Below are 20,091 nucleotides of genomic sequence, written 5' to 3'. Positions count from 1 at the left end.
CTCCCAAAATTAAGGCAATCGGCTGCCCAATAGATCGGTGCCCCCCTACTACAGCTCATAGCAATATTTACTGTTTGTGCAATCATAGATAGTGCATTAAATATTGAACATTACATTGATGTAATAAATCTGAATAAAACGTAAAATACAGAAAATAGATACATCCTTATTAATCATGTATTTTCATGCTTCTGAGGGTTTAACTGCAATTGAAAAAAGAGTTGTTGTGAGCTACACTGCTTTATTTTACTGTTCAGCTGCAGCCACAACCCAAAACGCTGTATTTACTGTTCATTTAAGCTCAGCATTTATTTGTCTCAAGTTCTGTGAAATAAAACAGAGATATTTCAGGAAAATTTGTAACCCTAACTTTCAAACATCCTACACTAATTCTTTGATAGTGTTCCAATAAAAAAAAGCAAGAGTTAAGGGTGGTAAATGAATGCATAATCACAGACTTACTTTCAAAGTTGTACGTGGAGCCTGGATGAATTCATCTCTGGTGGCGCCATCAGCAAATCTGCCAGTATCTTCTAGAAACCTGTAGTCTACATCACAGGCAAAGGGAAAACAGTAAATATATAAGGGTAGATATGTAATACAATCCAAGTACTAAAAGAGCCAGTTATTATTATGGTTGGAAAAAAAGTTGTTCTTATATTTTGTTTTTCTGAGTTCTGCACTGTAGAGAAAAAAAAATCAAAAGCTAATAACAGAGAAGTATATGTTTCATTGGATTTGCAAACTGGTGCTAATGAAGTGTAAAAGTAAAAGTCATTTTCCACAAGAAAACAAAGCCCCAATAAAAACAGAGGTAGCAGCATCAGCATGTGGAGAAGTCTGCCAGGAACAGAGACTAACAGAAGGCCGAACAGAGAAAAAAAGACAGATTTAAAAACAATAAAATAAATGTGTTGGAAAAACACTCCCCCAAACACACACATCCACCCCAAACACACACATGCAAACACAATTGTGAGTACGAGAACAGTAACACATGGGTAAAACTGAACCCACACAAGTTACAATTATTTGGTACAAACCGTACAAATACTTTTGAAAAGTTGTCTAAGTAAATATTTCTCTTAAAGTCTTCTTTATAAAATATTTTGCAGAGCAGATTCTCACCGCTGAGAAGTGTCATTTCGTCAAAATGTGACAAAGTCACGAAAGCTGTTTTATTCCTAACACCACTGCACCCGGAGTCATCCTTGTGTTTCTTCACACACAGCAAACTGGAAAATAAATATACAGAACATGAAAATTTAGTTATTCTAAGCAAAAATCACAAAGAGAATGAAAATCAAACAATATCATTTTAAAACTCTGACACTGGAATTACTTCTGTGACAACTGTAGCATGTGTCATGGTTTCCTTAGATGGATTACTACTTTGGAATGAATTAGTATACAAGTACTTTGGTTGAATCTGATAAGACTAAATCTGTGACAGTGGGAGTTAATCCTAGCGCACACAGTGTTCAGACTTCCACACACAGTCAAGTATCTGGTTCATGTCAAACAGAGACTGTGTCTTTAGTAAACGGCGCAATAAAGAAAGCCGAACAGCAACCAAAACCAACAGGCATCCATGAGAATGGGAAGGACATTTGGTAGGACTGTTTAGCCAAATAAATATTCCAGGTATGACCTCTGCTGTGACATTTTGTATTTGAGGGTTGGGTTATAAATACTTCAGGATCCCTAGAACTCTAGGAACAGAGTATGAATCATTTCTATTGGCAAGTTGTTACTGGAAGTGAATCAAAGTAAAGTTCAGACAGTAAAAACAAAAACACCGCCAGGAGTTGATCATAAATTTTAGATTTCTGTATGAAAAGGTGCAGGATTTTTATAGGCTGGTGTTAGCAAAGTCTACAGTGACTCTTTCATGGTAAACATAGCAACATTTTCCTTCTTTTCCACTGATGAAATTAAACTACATCTGTCATTCCAGCTAAATGTGACATCCGAACTCTAAAGGAAGCAATAAACATGTGATTTAACTGCTGCTACACACCAAAAATACAGAATCTAGAACTTGCTTTTTGCAATATAAAATGGGACCCATATAAAAACAACTGTAAGTACTTAAACATATCTGTTCCCACATAAACTTTGAGCTGAATTTTTTTTAAACTTATTTTTTTATATGTTTAATATAATTTTTGAATTGCTGTTGCAGTGCTTCTTACTATGCCTTATGTGCTGGTGTATTGAGAAAAAAAAAACATGGAACTAAACATGAGGAAATGCAACGGATTTCTGAGAATTTTGTGCAGTCAAAACTTTGTGGGATTATCTAATGTAATCCTGTTCTGAATAGAGAACATATTTTGCGAATAACATAGAATTCACAAAGCTCTGTGTCATCTTTTTATTTTTTATTTTTCCATTTTCAGCCCAATTTATCAGAATGTAGGTTATGTTGTCAGTTGTACTTTCAGTTTCAAATATCCTTCTTGTTAAAGTAATCAAACCTTCTCTTTATTTTGTCTTTCTATGCCACTGAAATGAAACACATGAACACAATATTATAAAAACAGCACTGGGGGAAAATATGGCAAAACAAATAAAAAGCCCTATAGAATGGAAGAAAGATAAATTCATACATCAGAGTCTGTACACATTATGATGTGTCCTCAAGAAATGTTGCTGTGCATCTCCTGTACATACACTAAGCTAGGTTAACTTAACAACTAAGCTATGTTAACCTTAACATAGACTTGGTAAGCTAACATAGACGCATTAAAGAGACAAAACAATAGAGGAGTTGAAAACATCAACTATCAAAAAGCAAAAAAGTATTTTCAATCCTATTTAGTCTACATTTGATGAGAAAACAAGCGGTTGACAGAAAAAAAAACCTTATCTAAAGAAAAGAAGAACCACTCACCTGCAGGTGTGTGTGAGGCAGGCAGGACATCTATACTTCGCTTCCTCTGATCCACAAACTCCACAACTAGACCAGAGTAAACAAATTGGAAAAGATATAGGCTTATTTTGGAGGGGGGAAAAAAACAAAAACAAACAATCTAATAAGGGGTAAAAAAATAAAAAAAAGGAGTGATAACGAACATAAATGAAAAAAAACTAAACTCAAATCTGTAAGAGAAACGAAGCTGTAAGAGAAACGATAGTCTGCTGTGTGAAAACACATAAGTATATGACAGCGTGTCAACCTTTTGGAACAACTTTAAACCCCGTACAACAAATATAAAAGCAGGCTCTAGAATTCACAAGTTGACGATTCAAGCAGCGACGACTCATATGTCTACCTACTTTGAGAGAGACAACTTCCGTTTGGTCCTTTTCTGCTCCTCCTCTGGGCAGTAGTTATCGATGTGACCCTCCAAGTTGGACATTTTTTGTACTTTCTGCAAAATTATTGAGCACATAGCAAGAAAAACGCAACTACACGTTGTTCAGGTTGCTGGCGGCATCAAAACAAACCTACTTCCGTTCGATTCAGCACGTGGAAACAAGTTCCGGTTGAAAATTCCGCTCATTGATGCCCCCTTGTGTCTGCAAGGAGAATCTGCAACTATCTCAAGTTGAAGTCAGCAAAGATGTCCCGCATTTTGAACAGTATTCAGAAGATTTCATTGGTAATGGGACTAAATGGACTAAAAACTCAACTTTTTAACTCAACTGTAGTGAAATAAGACTTGATTTACCTGTATAATTTGTTTGCAACCAATGACTGGAATTTTGATGATCACTATTTATGAAAATAAAATGTCTCAAAATGGAGCCACTACCTGTTCTTATAAGTTAAAATAATAAGAATAATACTCATAAACAAAATCAGTAATACAACTTGATTGAATTAGTGTGCACACACTTAAGGTAATACTTTGTTGAGGAACTTTTTGATTTTATTAAAATCTTTAGTCTTATTCAGGTGGACTCTAACAGGTTAGTACATCTTGTTATGGCAATATTTATCTACTCCTCTTTGTAAAAAGCACAAAATCCTGAATTTCAAAGGCATTCTCTGTCCACTCTGATGATGTGCGTGTTGCTTTTACACCAAACATATTTGGACAAGACTATTTGGACTTTGGACAAGAACTTATGTTTCTGTCTTCTATCAGAGGCTTCTGTTTTACTACCTAAATCCTACAGTTTCTTTAATTGCTGTAGGTCACTTGGCAGCTTGAGGAGCAATTTTTGTCTCATCTTTTCATCCATTTTGGAGAAACGTCCAGTTCTTAATTATGTTACAGATCTTGATTTCCATGATCTTGGAAATTATTTTCTGATTCCTTTTAACAATGAGATCCTTTTGATGAACCACATATTTTCCTGTTAGAGATGACTAAGAAACTGTCCAAATAGAACAGCTGAACATTATGTTACATTAATCAGAGGAACCTTAAATGACAGTAGGGGTGTAGTGATAAAATTTGAATGGCGAGAAACAAGTTTTAAACATAGCCACATCTCAAGTTATAAGACTTAAATTGTCACTAATGTAACAATTTAGTGAGGTGTGATTAATTGTGGTATCGATTACTACCCACATTCCTTTTTGTTTCCAGTTGTACCAGGTTCTAGGTCGCACTAAATGTCAAAAATTCTAAAAGAATTTATCATGTGTTTCTTTTGCTTTTCATCACAAGGCATAAGATCTTAAAGGCAATATGCAGACCTTTTTATGCACTTCATATATATAAATGTTCACTATGAATTTTTGATATTTCAAAATTCAGATGTTAATTAAGGATGGACAAATTTGTGCATAGATTGATGAGTGGATAAAAGGATTTTGGACAGATTGATGGGCGAATGTAACTTTTCCATGTGCATGCATTGTTTAAAATGAAAAGCTTCTACTGCATACTGGTTGAAAACTGTAGTTTTAGATGTTCAGAATACTGAAAATAAAACGGATACACATTTTTTCCATATTTTGCCAGACTTGGGAAATGCCTTTAAAACCTGTGGTATTTATACTGGCAGTTATTATCATGCAAATATTTTTAGTTTGTCCAAAAAAAAAAAAAAAAAAAGGAAAAAAAGCAGCAAACCATCTGTGAATAAAATGTACCATTTATTTATTTATTTACACATTTCCATCCATTGTTATACTCCAAAAACTTCACAGAACGCTTTTAATAATATAATATAAGTTAAGACTATTTTGACTGTTTGACTCTGGCCAAAAATAGCTGCCAGTCAGCAAACAACCTCTGAATGTGACAAAGTATTTGATGAACAGTCACAGGAATGAACTCTCAAATGTACCTTTTAGACATAAATAACAGAGCTGTGATTGGCCAAACAGTTTATCTGAGAGTATAACTTACTGTGCTACAGCAATGTGAATAAAAAAAAAGATTATAAATAAAAAATAAAAATATGCCGTCAATATATACACAGTAACTTTTGATGACTTGTTGTCTGTTGTTGCAGCACCAACGGTACGTTCATGGACCTACCAAAAAGAGAAAAAGCTACAAAACTGCGTCTATCAAAAATTGGTTCATAAATTAGGAATGACCAAATCAACATAAGTACTCGTATAACACAAAAAATCTTGATGTAACCGGTACATACAACACATCATTTATAAGGACTGTTTGACAATAGCAACTAGTCTAGAAAGCAAATAACCAGGTAGAGGTAGAGCACCATTGGTCAAGATGTCAGAGTCCAACTGGGCAAGACCAAAGACAAAAAAAAAGGCTATCAAAAATACTGCCTTAGATGGGACTTTGCATTTTAAAGCAGTTACATAATATCCACACACTATTGCACTTCCATACACTTTTGTTAGACAGTGCCCAGTGCAGAAGCCTGGCCCATTCCTTCTGGTTTGACCCCTGCATAGGATGGTCTGGGTGTACTCTTTGTGTAAGGTTCAGAATATGGAGAGGCTGCTGCATTTGGAGGCCCTTCCCTGTGTTTAGGATTAACACATGAGCCCATATGCAGTCAGTCAAAGCACTATAAAAATGTCAAGCAAACCATTTTTATGCATTTATCTGAAAGCACAGATCTCCTTTTCCTTGCTGGCACAAATGCTCCATGAAGTTTGAGTTCTCAGCACCTGGAAATTGTTACTCTCCAAAGTCTCAATAATGCTGTTCAATAAAATCTACCAACTCCCTTGAACCCATCCTTTGATCTAGCTGAGGCAGCATCTCTTTGAAAGGAAAGTGTGTTCGAGCATCTGTAGGCGTGAGTGATTTATGAGAGCTAGTTACAGGACAATGTAGGGGTCAGAGGAAGCAGACAGGACCAATTTCTAAGTGTTTTCGATGGTTAGGCAGTGAAGAAGAAAATTCCTGGATGTCTATGATAGGTAGCTGACGACTGTCCTGAGTGTGGAAGAAAAAATGAGACTGGTGCCAGCTGCCATCTTGAATCTGAAACAAAAAAACTGTGATTAATATATTTAGTTTTTTATGGTTCAGATGATTTATAGCACTTCAACAATCCAAATGTTTTCCATTTCCCCAGCTCATCTAAAGCAGCCTCCACACATATTAGCATCCCTGGTTCAAATGTGCAAAAACAACCATCTGAAATACAAATAATAATAATAATACTTTATGACAGAGGTATAGTCTTTCATGGAAAATCCAACTTTTGATCAAACCTTTAATTAAGATACTTTTTTGTAGTAGGATTGTTAGTCATTTCTCTTGGTTTCTGTTTAACCATTTCAGTGTTGTTTTGCTATATACTCTACAGATTTGGTTGTTTAAAAATTTTTATTAATGAGTTTATGATGTCGTGCTTTCTTATTTTTTCAGAACCAAGGACAAGTCTAACTGCTGTGGTTGTTGGGTTTTGGGTTTCATGATTAGAACCCAAAACCTTCTTGGTGCCACCAAGTGCGACACCGTACAACCACAAATACTTCACACTAAAATGTTTTCCATTAGTATTCGATTTACAGAAAACATTTGAATGATTCTCCTTTAGAGAAAAGATCCACTGACTGAGTTAAGCTAACTACACCTGGTATTCAAAATGTGCTTTCTACCCATGTCATTACCTTGCATTCATCCTGAATCAGATGTGGTTCAAGTAGTGTGTTAGATGTATGTTTATTCCAACCAATAAACCAGGGTTTGGAGTCTTCTCTTTGCATGGATCCTGAGGAGCTGAATTTCTCTTTAGTTTTGTCGGCTGGATCACCCAGACAGTGAAATGTGATCCTTTGGCTTGCTTCAGAACTCAATAAATGGAGAAACTTCATTTGGACTTTCCCAATGTCAAACTCCAGCTATAAGAAAGGAGTAGAAAGTATGACTGTAGTATCACAAGCACAAAGATAATAGTAAGAGATCTCTTTCAGGCTACCAAAATTTATTTAGTTTAATTTCTAATGCTCAAAGCATTGACATGTTTAGTATTTTACTTCTTCACTGATACCTTATTGGAGGCCACTGGTTGTAAACAAGTCTGTCCACCTCCAGTAAAGTTGCAGAAGACCTTGAAGGCATCAGAAGTGCAGCCAAGGTTTGGATCAATCCAGAACCAATCTAAAAGTCCCAAATAAAATGGAGAAAATGTTCAATTACACAGAGATGCAACACTCACATTCATCAAATTTTGTGTCGTCTGAATATCCAAGATTATGGATCCTGGAAACATGTCAAGAAGGAAGGACTTTGGGTTCCGCACCCAATCTTTAAGGCTAAATACAGCCACCCTACCTGATTGCAGTCACTTGTATCTGAGATCTTGGCCTCTCCATTGTGATCAATTTCTCATGACCAGGGGTAAAGATTGGAACCTAGACAAATTTATCAAGGTTCTTTTTTCATGACAAAAAATCAGAGAAGCACCCACATCACTGCAGACAAGGCCCCAGCTAAAGCTAGAACTACTGATCAAACCTGAAATCTGGGTGTAGTGATGGACTCACATCTGGGCCTTCAGACACATAAAGATAGTTACAAAGTCAGCCTTCTATTAGCTGAAATAAAATTCCAGGATTAAAGGAATAATGTCCCACAAAGATCTTGAGAAACTCATCCACATATTTATCTTTAGTTGAACTGATTACTTTACGGTGTCTTCACTGGTCTGCCTAAAAAAATCAATTAGACAGCTGCAGCTGATCCAGAATGCGACTGCTCACGTTCGTGGAAGATAGAAAACATCACCTCAGTTTTAAAGTCCTCCCACTTGCTCCCTATAGCTCAGAGAATATATTGTAAAATAATTTACCCTAAAGGCCTGTTGTTAACCCAGACCAGTCAGGACTTCTAGTCCAAGAATACTCTGCTTCCCCAGAATCAGAACTAAACATGGAAAAGCAGCACTCAGTTTTTATTCACCACTAATCTGGAACAAACTTCCAGAAAACTGCCAAAATGCTAAAAAACTGAGCTTGTTTCAATCAAGACTAAAAACACATTTGCTTAGATAGCAGTCCATCTTATTCTGGTGTGTTGTATAATTTGGCTAATCTGTCCAACATGTGACTCAGAAAACTTACCGTCTTTGAGTTGTAAGTGCTGACAGTCCAGGAGGTCTTTACAGACACGAGCCGGATTTTCCTTTGTGCCAAGAGGTTTTTTGATGCTCTCAATCACGCCGCTCAGGTAACGCAGGGTCTTCAGTATCTCTATGTTCTGGTCTGGCAGGTTCATTTCAATGTTCTGAAAGATCTGGTTAAGCAAGGCAAACAAAGGAGTCAAACTACAGAGTAATGAGGATATAAAACCTCTATTACAATCATCCTTTAAAATAGCATCCTTATTTATTTGTATTAGGTGAACTTCATTAAACTAGAGTTTCATCTGAAAGGGAATTTTCATAAAGGGAAAATTACATGCTATCATACAGATTCATTGCACAGAAAGAATGTTTGTTGGAAGTGGATGGGAACCAGTGAAGTGTCCAGCAGATATGTGTAATCCTTTATCTGTTCCCACACCCTCTTTAGAATCCTGCCAGTGTTGTTTTGAATATGTTGAAGCTTTTGAAAGCTCTTGCTCAGGATCCCAATCGTCAGTTCCATAAAATACTCCAACCTGGAGGAGACTAGCATCACTTAGCACCTGTCTTCTGGAACAAAAATGACCAGTACTTGCTTTAATGACGATGGCATGAATAGGAGAGTTGCAAGACCAAAACCCAACAGACAATCTAAACATGAGACCCAACACTGCAAACAAGAAATGGAATAATAACATAAGGTTTTCTTCAGTAGAGCCCCAGCTTGATTGCCTCCATGCAATGCTACACTGATGAAGTAATTCAAACAAAATCTCCAAAAATGTGCATATGCTCTACAATATTAAGCAATCTTTTAAATTTGTCCTATCACCAGTTCTCTAACTTCGTGAGAAACCGAATTTTAGGTTTTCATGGGCTTTACACCATGATCACAAAAACTAAAATATATCCCTCTGAAAATAAGATATCTATAAGCTTCAATTTTTGAATATAATGATTAAAACAAATTATCCTTCAATGATATTATAATATAGTGAGAACAGTCTTTATGTGATGTACCTCTGTCCTGATGGCAGCGTTGGTGTCAGACTGCCTGTGGAGAGCTGAGTCATCATAAATGTATCTCTGTAGATTCAGAACCAACAAGATGAGACACATTCAAACCATAACAGTCACTATCTACTGTAATTATAGAGAAAAACAGTAGAAGGCTTGTATCTACAAAGTCTCACATTATTAATTTGAGCAGAATTAACAGTAACAATCTTTTATAAACACTACAGATAGTCTTTGATTAAATAAACAGTGAGCAATCTGATAAAGTGGAAGTAAAACTGGAAGTAAAGATAATAGGAGTTGATAAATGATTCACTTTGCCAAGAGCTACAAGACAAAATTTTCTGAAATTCATGATTTGTTGGTTAGTCGTTTTTGAAAAAACTCTAGAAAAAAAGGAACACATTTTAACAGGACATGGGAACATTATAAAGTTGTTGCCTCTCCAAAAATGTTACAAATTTTTTTCAGCATTTAGAATTTCATACTTTCAAACTACCCTCTGTGTAAACATTCCTGCCACAAAACACTTACTGTGGGTCCAGGGGGGCCCGGTGGTCCCTAAAGAGGAAAAAAAGATTAAGATTACACGAGTTACTGGCAAAAAAAAAATGGTCCCAATCAGATCAGTTTCTAAGATATTCTCTGTGAAGTGGCACTACCAGAAGATATAGATTTAACAGCTTTATCTCAAAACACAAAATACTTAAAAATATGATTTTTAGTATTAAACATTTTTAATGCATGTCAGTCCAGCTTTTAAGATCATTTAAATGCAACATATTCTGTACAGTGTTTGTTTGATGGACATGTCATATTGAAGTAAAGACTTACTTGTGGTCCTGGACTTCCATGTGGTCCTTGAGGCCCCTGAAAGTGTACCATAAAGTATAAAGAATTTACATACACTCATGATTATTATCAATGTTACATTAATTTTATTCTTTTATTATGTTTTCATAAACAATACCTAATTTCAAAACAAGACCGTCAGTTCCCGAAACAACACACATAAAAAAAACCTTGTAAAAGCGCACGCGGGGTCAGTGAGACCACACACAACGTAAAATATTTGTGGGATCCAAATGATTCCATCTCTTAAGACTGCAGGAGGGTTAATATCCACTTGATTTGTTTTTCCTAAACCAGTTTAGGACCTGGTGTTTAGAACCATTTTACTGTTGTAACAAACAGTGTCCAAGTTGAATCACTTGGCCAGAACATTCACTTCCAATGAGTGGAAATTGGTCAGGATGTTTAGGAACAACAAATGAACTATTCGTAAACCAGAAGACGTTGGAGTGTCAGTGTCACTGTCCTTCATGCACATGTAAAATTTCCAGAGGTCTAAAATGAGAAGCCAAATGCTTTGTGAAAAACAAGAGACTCTTAGGCTTGCTCCATGATTTTTGAAGTAAGAGCTATATTTCTGACAAGTCATGTATAGTAGTTAGATTGCTAAAGCTTTCTTCTATGTCTCTTTACAACTGAATACTTTTTTGCCATCTACGCCTTCATCTTACAAAACAACAATATATTTTGAGCAGCACAAACTTCACAAACTTAAGATACTCACCACTTCACCATTGCTTCCTTTTAGACCCTTTGGGCCCTAAAGCAGGTTAAAAAAAATAACCTTTCACTTTAACTTCAAACACATTGCACTAAGCTGATTTTATGAAAGGCAAATAAAATGTGTAGCAATGACTCTAGACAAGTTTAAACGTACAGGTTTTCCTAGTGGACCAATCATTCCTTCAGGGCCCACAGGTCCAGCAAATCCCTGAAAGGTGAAATAAATTTGTACATCAACACAAATTGCCAATGCAATTACAAAACAATATTTTTATCATTAGCCTTAATTTAAAAAATTATTTGCATGTATTTTGCGTACCCATTTATGTCCCAAAAATTATCTTATTGTTTGTAATACAAGCACTTTGAAATGCCTTGTTGCTAAAAGGTGCTATACAAATAAAACTTGATTGATTGTTAATACTCACGCAAGTAATATAAGAGTAGATATTCGGTTATACTAGGTCTCATATTAAAACTAAAATTAAATGTAAAAACATAATTTTAACTAGAGCAACAAAATGGAAATGACACAGATCTTTTAAAAATGCACTGAAGACAACCTTTTACTATTAAACTTTGATATTATGTGTCAAATGAGAGAAAATCAACATTCACAGTTTATAACTCACCAAAGAACCTACAGGCCCTTTAGGGCCTGGGATGCCTCTCAGTCCCAAGTCACCATTTGGGCCCTGTTTCCAGGCAAAAATAAATAATAATGTCATCAATATGTTTCTTTCTAGTATATATATTTTATTATGCTTCATTATAATTGCACAACTGAAATGTTTCTTACTTTTGGCCCAGGAAAGCCTTGTAACCCAACCATTCCCAAATCTCCAGTCTCTCCCTGCAGACACAAAAATATCAGTGACCCCAAAAAGACATATGAAAAAAATAAGAACATGCATAGTGTTTATGATTTTATGTCATGCTTCAAAGCGTTTCAAAGCAATGCATTCAATATCCCACAAAAAATTCCCTTTGTGTCTATTTTGGAAGAACTTGAACAGATATTGCTTTTGTGTCTGGATCTACAGTAGCCCCAACAACCCTCCACGTAACTTTCAAGAAACACACACACACCCAAATCCCCCACGCACACACACACACGCACACCCCGCACACAGGGGGAACGTCTGCATCTTTTTCTGTCTGTCTGCTTCCCAGGTGTTTCTAGTGGCATGTTTGTACAGCCAGTCTTTCACATCCTTTGGAGAGCTCCGTTTTCAAACCAGCGTCTTTGGCTGGGAAACTGCATTCACTGAGAAGTGTAAAGGAATCTGACCCAGGGGTAAAAATCCCCCCTCTGTTTTAGAAATGTCAGTGGAGATAACGAGTGGAAAGAGGGGAGATGGGGGGACTGAGTACTGTTTCCTTTCTCTCATTCTCTTTTTTTTTTTGAGGGAGTTACATAAGTGGAGCACCTTTTTTTTCAGGACACTGCAGCATGCTGCTCTTACATAACTTTTCAAATGGAATGTTTCCATTTCAGTTCTCGCCCAAATAATTTGGTGCTCTATCCAGGCTGGAAAAGCATCAGGCACAGATATTTTGACTAAATACATATCAGTTACATACAGCCTGAAGTTATATTTGGAGAGACGTTTAGGAAAGAAGCCGGTTTATAATCCTGGTCTACGAGAACATTCCAAGGATGGTATCAGTTATCCAGATTAATGTGGTACGGTTGGTGGATTATGCCGTTATGTTTTTATTCTGATCAGTTTTCATGTGTCCTTTATTTTGGGAGATTCTGCTTGGTTTTAGTTTGTGTTGTGCGTCTTTCTGTCACGTAGCCCAAAGAACTTTATTTTGTAATCATTTTTCCACCTACATTGTGTAAAGATTCCTTTTCATATTTAATATGATTGAGCCTGCTTCTCTTTTCTGTCCCATTTGGTTCCAGCTCCCCAGTCATGCTTTCATCTTTCAGTATATTGCAATTCTTATCAATCATTTGTTTGTGTCCTAGAGTGTATCTATTATTTAGACATTTTCTATTTTTTCTTTTTGTCTTTCATAGAATTCTTGCGATATTAATTTTATTTTGTTGTATCATAAATTAAAGTGTAAGCCCCATTTACCTAATCACTTTAGTTCTTAATTTGCAATTATCTTTTGCATCTTTAGGGAGCAATGTACATTCTTGATATTTGAATAACAATTAGAGAAATTTAAATACACATCAGGAAAAAAGGTGATAAAATATGCAAATCGGATGAAGGTAAAAATCTGCCAAAAGGTAGATTTTCATGTTAAAGTTTCTAAACTGCACAGCACCCTTGAAAGAAACATTTGGGGTTCTGTATACAGCTTTGGGTCGTATCTATGTGGAGTTTCCACTCACTGGTTGTCCTTTAGGTCCTGGATCACCTTTCCTGCCTTGGTCACCTGTCGACCCCTCTACGCCTTTGGATCCAGGAGCTCCCCTGTCTCCAAGCAGGCCGAGTTCTCCCTAAATTATTATAAAGTGTCATTTATTCACAAATTTATTTAAAAAAATATTTAATTTAATGTAAAACACCAACTTCAGATAATTTAGCTTTTTTCTATTTTTTCCTCCCGTCCTAGTTCTTCTCACCTTCTGACCAGGTGGTCCGCTCTCTCCAGGTGCTCCAGGAAGTCCAATTTCTCCCCTGGAACCTGGACGCCCAGCAGGGCCCTCTGGGCCCAACAAGCCTCGTTGACCCTTCAGGTGAACAAGAAGTGTAATCAAGAAAATGCTAGTTGCTTCTGGCAACTTGAAGAAGAACATCTGAATATAAGGTAAGAATCATGTTTGGAAAAACATTTCAAAATCAGTAACATTGGCTTTGCTCTTTCTTCCCATAATTCAGGATTATCACCAACTTTCAGTAGAAGATATTTTTCCACACAACCTGTCTTGAGGCAAAAGCTTTAGTATTTTGGAATCAACAGCAATTTGGTCTGACTTATAAATAAATGTAGGCAGACTTATCTTTAAATAACGCAGAGTGATAATACTTAAATGTGGGGAAAATTGTATTTGGGAGAAACTATTGGTTAGGCAGAATTTTCTCTTTGCATGATGTATGACAATAAGAACAAACGTTAAAGAAGATCATTGTTGTGATCAGCTGCAACAACATAACCAGTTATCAGAAATTTGCCACTTAATTTTAAGAGACTAATAAAATAGCAAATTAATGTTAAATATGTGATCAAAACAAAACATATTGTTGTATTAAACGTTATGAACCCAAAAATAATTTCCACCCATGTTTTCGACAAGTATCTTTCTTCTTCAATGCCTTCTGCTTCACAGCTAGATGCAACAAAGAAGGTAGCAATACAACAGCAAGAAAATGTCCTGATGTAGGGTAGGAGGGCTTGTTAGTTATGAGAGAAAATACCAAAGTTGCGTGATTTTCTGATTACACTGTTTCTTGAGTTTTAAGGGTGCCACACAAACTCTACCAGTGGTCAATGACTTACTGTCTAATTCTGCTTCACCATAAAAGCTAGTAAAACTTAATGAATACTAAAACCAAGTATTTTCCCCTTTAATTAAAAAATTTTAAAACAGTAACAGTTGTTCCTTTGTAGTGTATGGTGGTTTTCTGCTCCATTTGTTGCGTGGTGAAGCAAAATGGAAAGACTCATTAGAAAACACACAGAGCTCGCAGTCATCCCAGATACGGCTTCTATTCTTCAATCTCTTTTAGACGATTTGACAAGTTGAGAACCAGACAAAAATTGCAGAGCTGTCATGAAACCCCAAAAGGAGTTAAAGGTGTTTTTGTAATCCTTCAACTTCTTGAGATTTAATTAGGATGGAGCAGCAACTCTCTCACGCATATGCATGGTGAATACTGGAGCTATGGAAAATGTTGTGGAGAACTAAGATGATTGATTTACAGTTGGATGTAGAGTTGGGCAAAATCCCACGCTAAGGAAAATTCCCACAGTTCCGGCAGTGGCCATTAAAACACATGTGAACATGCAAGCCCTCTTGAGTATAGAGGCTATAGGCTTTATGGGTTGTTTAGAAATCAATGCATATCTGGTTTTGAACACACACTAGGCCATTAAAAAATGGGAACTGCTCAGCAGAGGCTCCTACGTGGCCTGGGTGATAATTTTACAATGTTGTTGTGGAGCTTGGCAAGTCAGTCTCATATTACTTCAACTTAAATTACATGTCATAACATTTTAACATCCTCTTCACTAGACTATGCAATGTTTTTGCACATTAAAACTATTCTTAGGTTCGGCCATCTGCGTTCCTTTGGCTGAGGTTTATGGAGGTAAATTAAAAAAAAATACAATACAATAAAACGTCAACAAAATTACACTGATTGGATAGGTAATGTGATGAAATGACACATTCCTGTCCAAAAACGATGACTTAAAATGCAATATCTGCATTACTCTGTGAGATAAACTACCAAAAAAGCAAGAGATTCCTGAATTAGTCACACTAGATTTTCATATGACGTTGTGTAAATGAAATTCACACAAGGGAACCTGACTTTCCAAGCCTGTATAAAATTCTCCAGTTTGGCTGCTGACATGTTGAAATAAACCCACAGTGCTACAATCAGGTGAGACCAATAAAATCAAACAAGTCAAGCAAAGCCAAGTTCATTTGTGAAGCACTTTAGAAAGGGCAATGACCAAAGTGCTAAACAAGGAATGAGTGAAATAAAAGAAAATAATGTTATGATTTTAAAAAAAAATTAATGATTAAAGGTAAAAATGGCAAAAATAAAAGGCCACAGACAATAAATGAAAATAAAACCAAAATAAATATAAACTGACCAAGATATGAATGTGAAAAAAGTTTCAAAGATTAGTAAAATAAATTACTAATTTATTTTACAAAGATTATAAAACCACCAGATTGTGAAAACATACTTTTAAGGCTGGTCAGAAGTTATCTCCAACATCTGTGCACTCTAGACTTGTTTGTAGCATTTGTGTATGCTAAAGGCTTTAATCACAACCAAACAGCCATAATCTTCCGCAATGCAATGCAGCTGTTACCTGTCGGCCTTGTTTTCCTGGCAGACCTGGTAAGCCACTCAGTCCTGGAAGACCATCTGGACCTGCATAACCTTTCAGTCCCGTGAGCCCAGGTAAACCAGTTGGACCCTGGAGAATTACAACATCACTTATTTAAAAATTCAAATTCAAAAATACTTTATTGATCCCAAAAGGAAATTAAATTATAGTAATTTTCAGGCTGAAGGCCATTTGTACATACCAACATTGTCCTTATATGATGATAATCCCAAATGCATTCTTGTTAAAGCACCTGGTGTCAACAGTTTTCTTTTTCCTCTTACACTGGGACACACATCAGTGTCTGGAGTCTTAAGATTAAAATAAACCTTAAAAAATAAGTCGTATTTTTGCTGTATGGACACTCCAAAGCTATATTTGAAAACCTAAAATTTAATTTTAAGTTTTGTTCCAAAGTGAATGGGACTAGGTATCCTTCTTTAATCATTTGCTAAAAAAGCTTCATTACTTAACACTGAGAAGCTTGAAAGCTTGGTTTTGTTAATTTCCTTTACATAATTGTTTCAATGAAAATATTTCTCACTCAAGCCACAGTCTCTTCAGAAGGCATGCTTTCCATCGCTGCTCAGTGCAGAGTAAAATAAAATAGTATCTGGCTTTTTCAGCAGGCAAAGTTGTTTTTTATTAAAAAATATATGAAATTTACACAGCAGTAAAAATGTTGCAGTAGTTTCTGTCTAAACCAGACAATTGTTTGATGTAATGTGACACTCACTTCAGCACCAGGGGCTCCATTCAGACCCCTCACTCCTTTCTTTCCAGCTGAGCCCTAAAATGTGAAAAACAGGAAATGTAAGGCACAAATAAAAGTCAATGTAGAGGACAAGACTTTCAAGCAACTTAAGTCGTGCAGTGTTTGTATATTTCAACTATTCTGTCAGGAAAACATGGAATAAACATCTGTAAACAAGTCATTGTGTCAAGCGGAATTTTTTCTCAAATCATAAAATAATAAAAAATTTGAATACTAAAAAATTAAACAGCAATATCACACTTTCACACTAGATAATTACACAGAAGTCATATCCAGAAAGACAAAATACCTCTGAAGTTATTTGTAGCTTCAGAGGTTTCCAACATGGTATGGTTTACTAAAGGTTTTAATTTGAAACAGGCATAAACAGGAAACCAGACAAAGTCTCCAGTGTTTTCATGTCAGACCAAATGATGAACGTTACTAACAGATGGCAGCAGATGTTGCTTTTAGTGTTCCTCACAAAAAGAGACTGAACCGAAGCCAACAGGTAAAGAGAAAATAACAGGTAAATAAGTGGCGACGACAAACTATTTACCTAGTTGCTTGTCTGATGACATTGTGTAGCTTAGAACATCTCTGAATTGAGAGTCTGGACACTTTTTAATCTTGTTTTCAAGTTGTTTTTAAGTTACATATGTTACACTTTAAATGTGCAAGTAAAATATGTGCAGTGACTCACTGGAGGCCCTTTTCCTCCTTTAACTCCTGCTTCTCCAGGCTGGCCAGGTAGTCCCTTCACCATGCAAGAATATAAACACTTACAACCAATAAAACTTATTATCCGTATCAAAATTGTGTTAATGTGATATTTTAGAGCAGTAGGTAATGGAATAAAACTCTGTTTATACTGCTAATTCCATTAGAGGCTTGAGTCTGTTGACTCACCGGTGGGCCGGGTGGTCCAATTCTGCCACGAGGTCCAATCACACCAACATGACCCTGGAAGATTGGTATTTGAGACATGATCATATGCTTTTCGAATCAACTTTAAATACTCAAACTAGATACTAATTTTTCTGGATTGAAGGAATGTTGCTGCATGTTCGATGCCATCTGCCACAATGTCACTAGAGTAAATAGTACTGTATAATTGTTCATTTATTTTTTATCTAATAACACAATAAGGCAACTTTGGTCACATTTTCAGCGACTTTAGTAAATTTTAGTAAAACAATGTTAAAAGATATTTATATTTGTATGTCAACTTTCCACAAAAAAATGTTATTGCAAATCATTTTAAAGAAAATAATACATTATTTTTTAATATATATTTGTTGCATTTTATATATATATATATATTTTGATTTGCTTAGTTAGATTAATCTTAATCTATCACTTACAATGACAGATTACTATTATATTTATGAGATCACGTGAAAGCAGCACAAACAAACAGAGAAAGAATCAGTGTTTGAAATCAGTGAACACAGTTTCTCACTTCACTTACAGGTTAAATATAAATGTCTAAACCTCTCAAAGAAAACAAAGAAAAACTAGCATTTATTATAGCCTTGCCCTGTACTATAACACACAGCATTGTTTTTGTGGTTTTACCAACCTTGTATCCTTCGTCTCCTGGCTCCCCGCGTTCCCCACGCTCTCCTGGAGGCCCCTGAGTAGACAATCATGCAGCTACATGAAAGCATGTGCAATACATTGGCTTGATTCTCCTTGGCTGCAATCCTACTTGAACATAGTTAAGTACTGTTCAAGTACTTGAACAAGTACTTGAACAGTACTTGTTCAAGTACTGTATGTTGAACAAGTACAACATACAGTACTTGTTCAGCTTCATCAAAGAAGTGACTCCCACTTTAATGATCATACTCTGCACTGTAAATCCTAAAAATAAGGTTGCCATTTATTAATTCCAGAGTAAGGTTGTTATAGTCTTATTTTTTTGTGATGAAAATAGGACGTTTTCTATTATGTCTTGAAATTATATTGGATTATTTTTGCCACAACCAAAGCTGAAAGGCCTCATGACTTTTTACTAAACAAATTTCCATTTGACACAACAGTAGATCTCAGTATAACAACTAATGCACAGGAAATAAATGCAATGCAAGGAAAATAAAAAGAGAACACTGCAGTTTTCCTAAAGTATAAGTGTTTTTATGGAAGATAAAAACATTTTTTTTTTTTATATGGCAGAGTAAAAATTGCATAAAAAGCAGAGTTTGAAGGAAAGCAAGACCTACTGGTTCACCTAAGGGCCCTGGTGGTCCCGGAGTCTTATTGTCCTCGCCTGGATAACCCTGGGATGCATCGCAGGAGCACACAGTCACAGTCACAGTCACAATCTATGCAACAACTCAAGCCAATACATTTTCACACTTAAACACCTTTAAATTCTTTGGAAGTATTTTAATTTGGATAGCTAATTTAGATCATATTACCTTTTCACCTTTGGGTCCCGGTGGTCCAATGGGCCCAGGTTTGCCAGGGTGCCCCTATGAAAGACAAAAGTTGTCTTAGTTATACATAATAAACATAAATGGCTGTCCTATATAAATCAAATGTGATATTTTATCATTAATAATGTTCTCTAATTTGAGGACTGGTGTTCTCAACTCAAAAATATCCTTATGACTCTGATCATGTAGTATTTCTGAAGTGTAAAGTGTTTTGTAATATAATACACATGAAAAACTCACTGGATATCCTGACAGTCCTGGTTGCCCTTCAAGCCCCATGACTCCTGGCTGACCCTGAGAAAAAAAAAATCAAATAACTACATAAAGCTTTTGTTTTATTTTACTCAAACACCATAGTGACTCTCACTAATTTAGCTTTCAACTCATATTCAATGATATTGTTTCCATCTACAGTAGTTTTAGTTTGATTTTAAGGCAATCCAAAGCAAACGGAAAAGTAGAACAAATTTGAACTAACAGAAGGGCCTCGAGTTCCCCGGGCCCCTTTCAGCCCTGCCTCGCCCGGTTGGCCGATGTCCCCTCGAGAGCCAATCTCACCAGCAAGACCTGGAGGGCCCCTCTCTCCCTGCAAATATCCAAAAGATCCGTTTATGGTTGGAAAAAATGGCACAGGATAGAATAAAAAGGAGACGGAAAGAAATTCACCTTTTACATTTTGATCAGGGATAGGTCATATTATTCATTTATTTATTTCAAACTGTTTTTTTTTTTTTAAAAACAAGAGAACAAGCAATCAGTGGGACAGAAAAAAACATGTGCATATAAAACAGTAAATCAAGTAAGAGACTC

At 35.9% G+C, this 20,091-nt stretch overlaps 2 protein-coding genes across 2 annotated transcripts in view; both read right to left on the bottom strand.

The window, feature by feature from the left end:
• The window catches only part of znhit6 (zinc finger HIT-type containing 6), a 29,707-nt gene extending 26,240 nt beyond the window's left edge, over nt 1–3,467 (bottom strand). Inside the window, exons 1-4 of the mRNA XM_032572979.1 lie at nt 3,283–3,467; nt 2,897–2,962; nt 1,129–1,235; nt 463–548 (exon numbers count right to left, since the gene is read on the bottom strand). Coding sequence (XP_032428870.1) covers nt 463–548; nt 1,129–1,235; nt 2,897–2,962; nt 3,283–3,398 — 375 coding nt within the window. The 5' untranslated portion in view covers nt 3,399–3,467. The remainder of the gene's footprint in view (nt 1–462; nt 549–1,128; nt 1,236–2,896; nt 2,963–3,282) is intronic.
• Nucleotides 3,468–5,037: 1,570 nt separating this feature from the next.
• Nucleotides 5,038–20,091, bottom strand: part of col24a1 (collagen type XXIV alpha 1 chain) — an 83,796-nt gene continuing 68,742 nt past the window's right edge. Inside the window, exons 39-60 of the mRNA XM_032572380.1 lie at nt 19,760–19,867; nt 19,522–19,575; nt 19,264–19,317; nt 19,066–19,122; nt 18,423–18,476; nt 17,750–17,803; nt 17,544–17,597; nt 16,823–16,876; nt 16,069–16,176; nt 13,643–13,750; nt 13,409–13,516; nt 11,855–11,908; nt 11,688–11,750; nt 11,210–11,263; nt 11,057–11,092; nt 10,315–10,350; nt 10,015–10,041; nt 9,484–9,549; nt 8,462–8,633; nt 7,390–7,499; nt 7,010–7,240; nt 5,038–6,374 (exon numbers count right to left, since the gene is read on the bottom strand). Coding sequence (XP_032428271.1) covers nt 6,228–6,374; nt 7,010–7,240; nt 7,390–7,499; nt 8,462–8,633; nt 9,484–9,549; nt 10,015–10,041; nt 10,315–10,350; nt 11,057–11,092; nt 11,210–11,263; nt 11,688–11,750; nt 11,855–11,908; nt 13,409–13,516; nt 13,643–13,750; nt 16,069–16,176; nt 16,823–16,876; nt 17,544–17,597; nt 17,750–17,803; nt 18,423–18,476; nt 19,066–19,122; nt 19,264–19,317; nt 19,522–19,575; nt 19,760–19,867 — 1,809 coding nt within the window. The 3' untranslated portion in view covers nt 5,038–6,227. The remainder of the gene's footprint in view (nt 6,375–7,009; nt 7,241–7,389; nt 7,500–8,461; nt 8,634–9,483; nt 9,550–10,014; nt 10,042–10,314; nt 10,351–11,056; nt 11,093–11,209; nt 11,264–11,687; nt 11,751–11,854; nt 11,909–13,408; nt 13,517–13,642; nt 13,751–16,068; nt 16,177–16,822; nt 16,877–17,543; nt 17,598–17,749; nt 17,804–18,422; nt 18,477–19,065; nt 19,123–19,263; nt 19,318–19,521; nt 19,576–19,759; nt 19,868–20,091) is intronic.

Source organism: Xiphophorus hellerii, chromosome 9 (genome assembly GCF_003331165.1).
Source record: "Xiphophorus hellerii strain 12219 chromosome 9, Xiphophorus_hellerii-4.1, whole genome shotgun sequence".
Lineage (NCBI taxonomy): Eukaryota > Metazoa > Chordata > Actinopteri > Cyprinodontiformes > Poeciliidae > Xiphophorus > Xiphophorus hellerii.
This window is presented reverse-complemented; position numbering and strand designations above follow the sequence as displayed.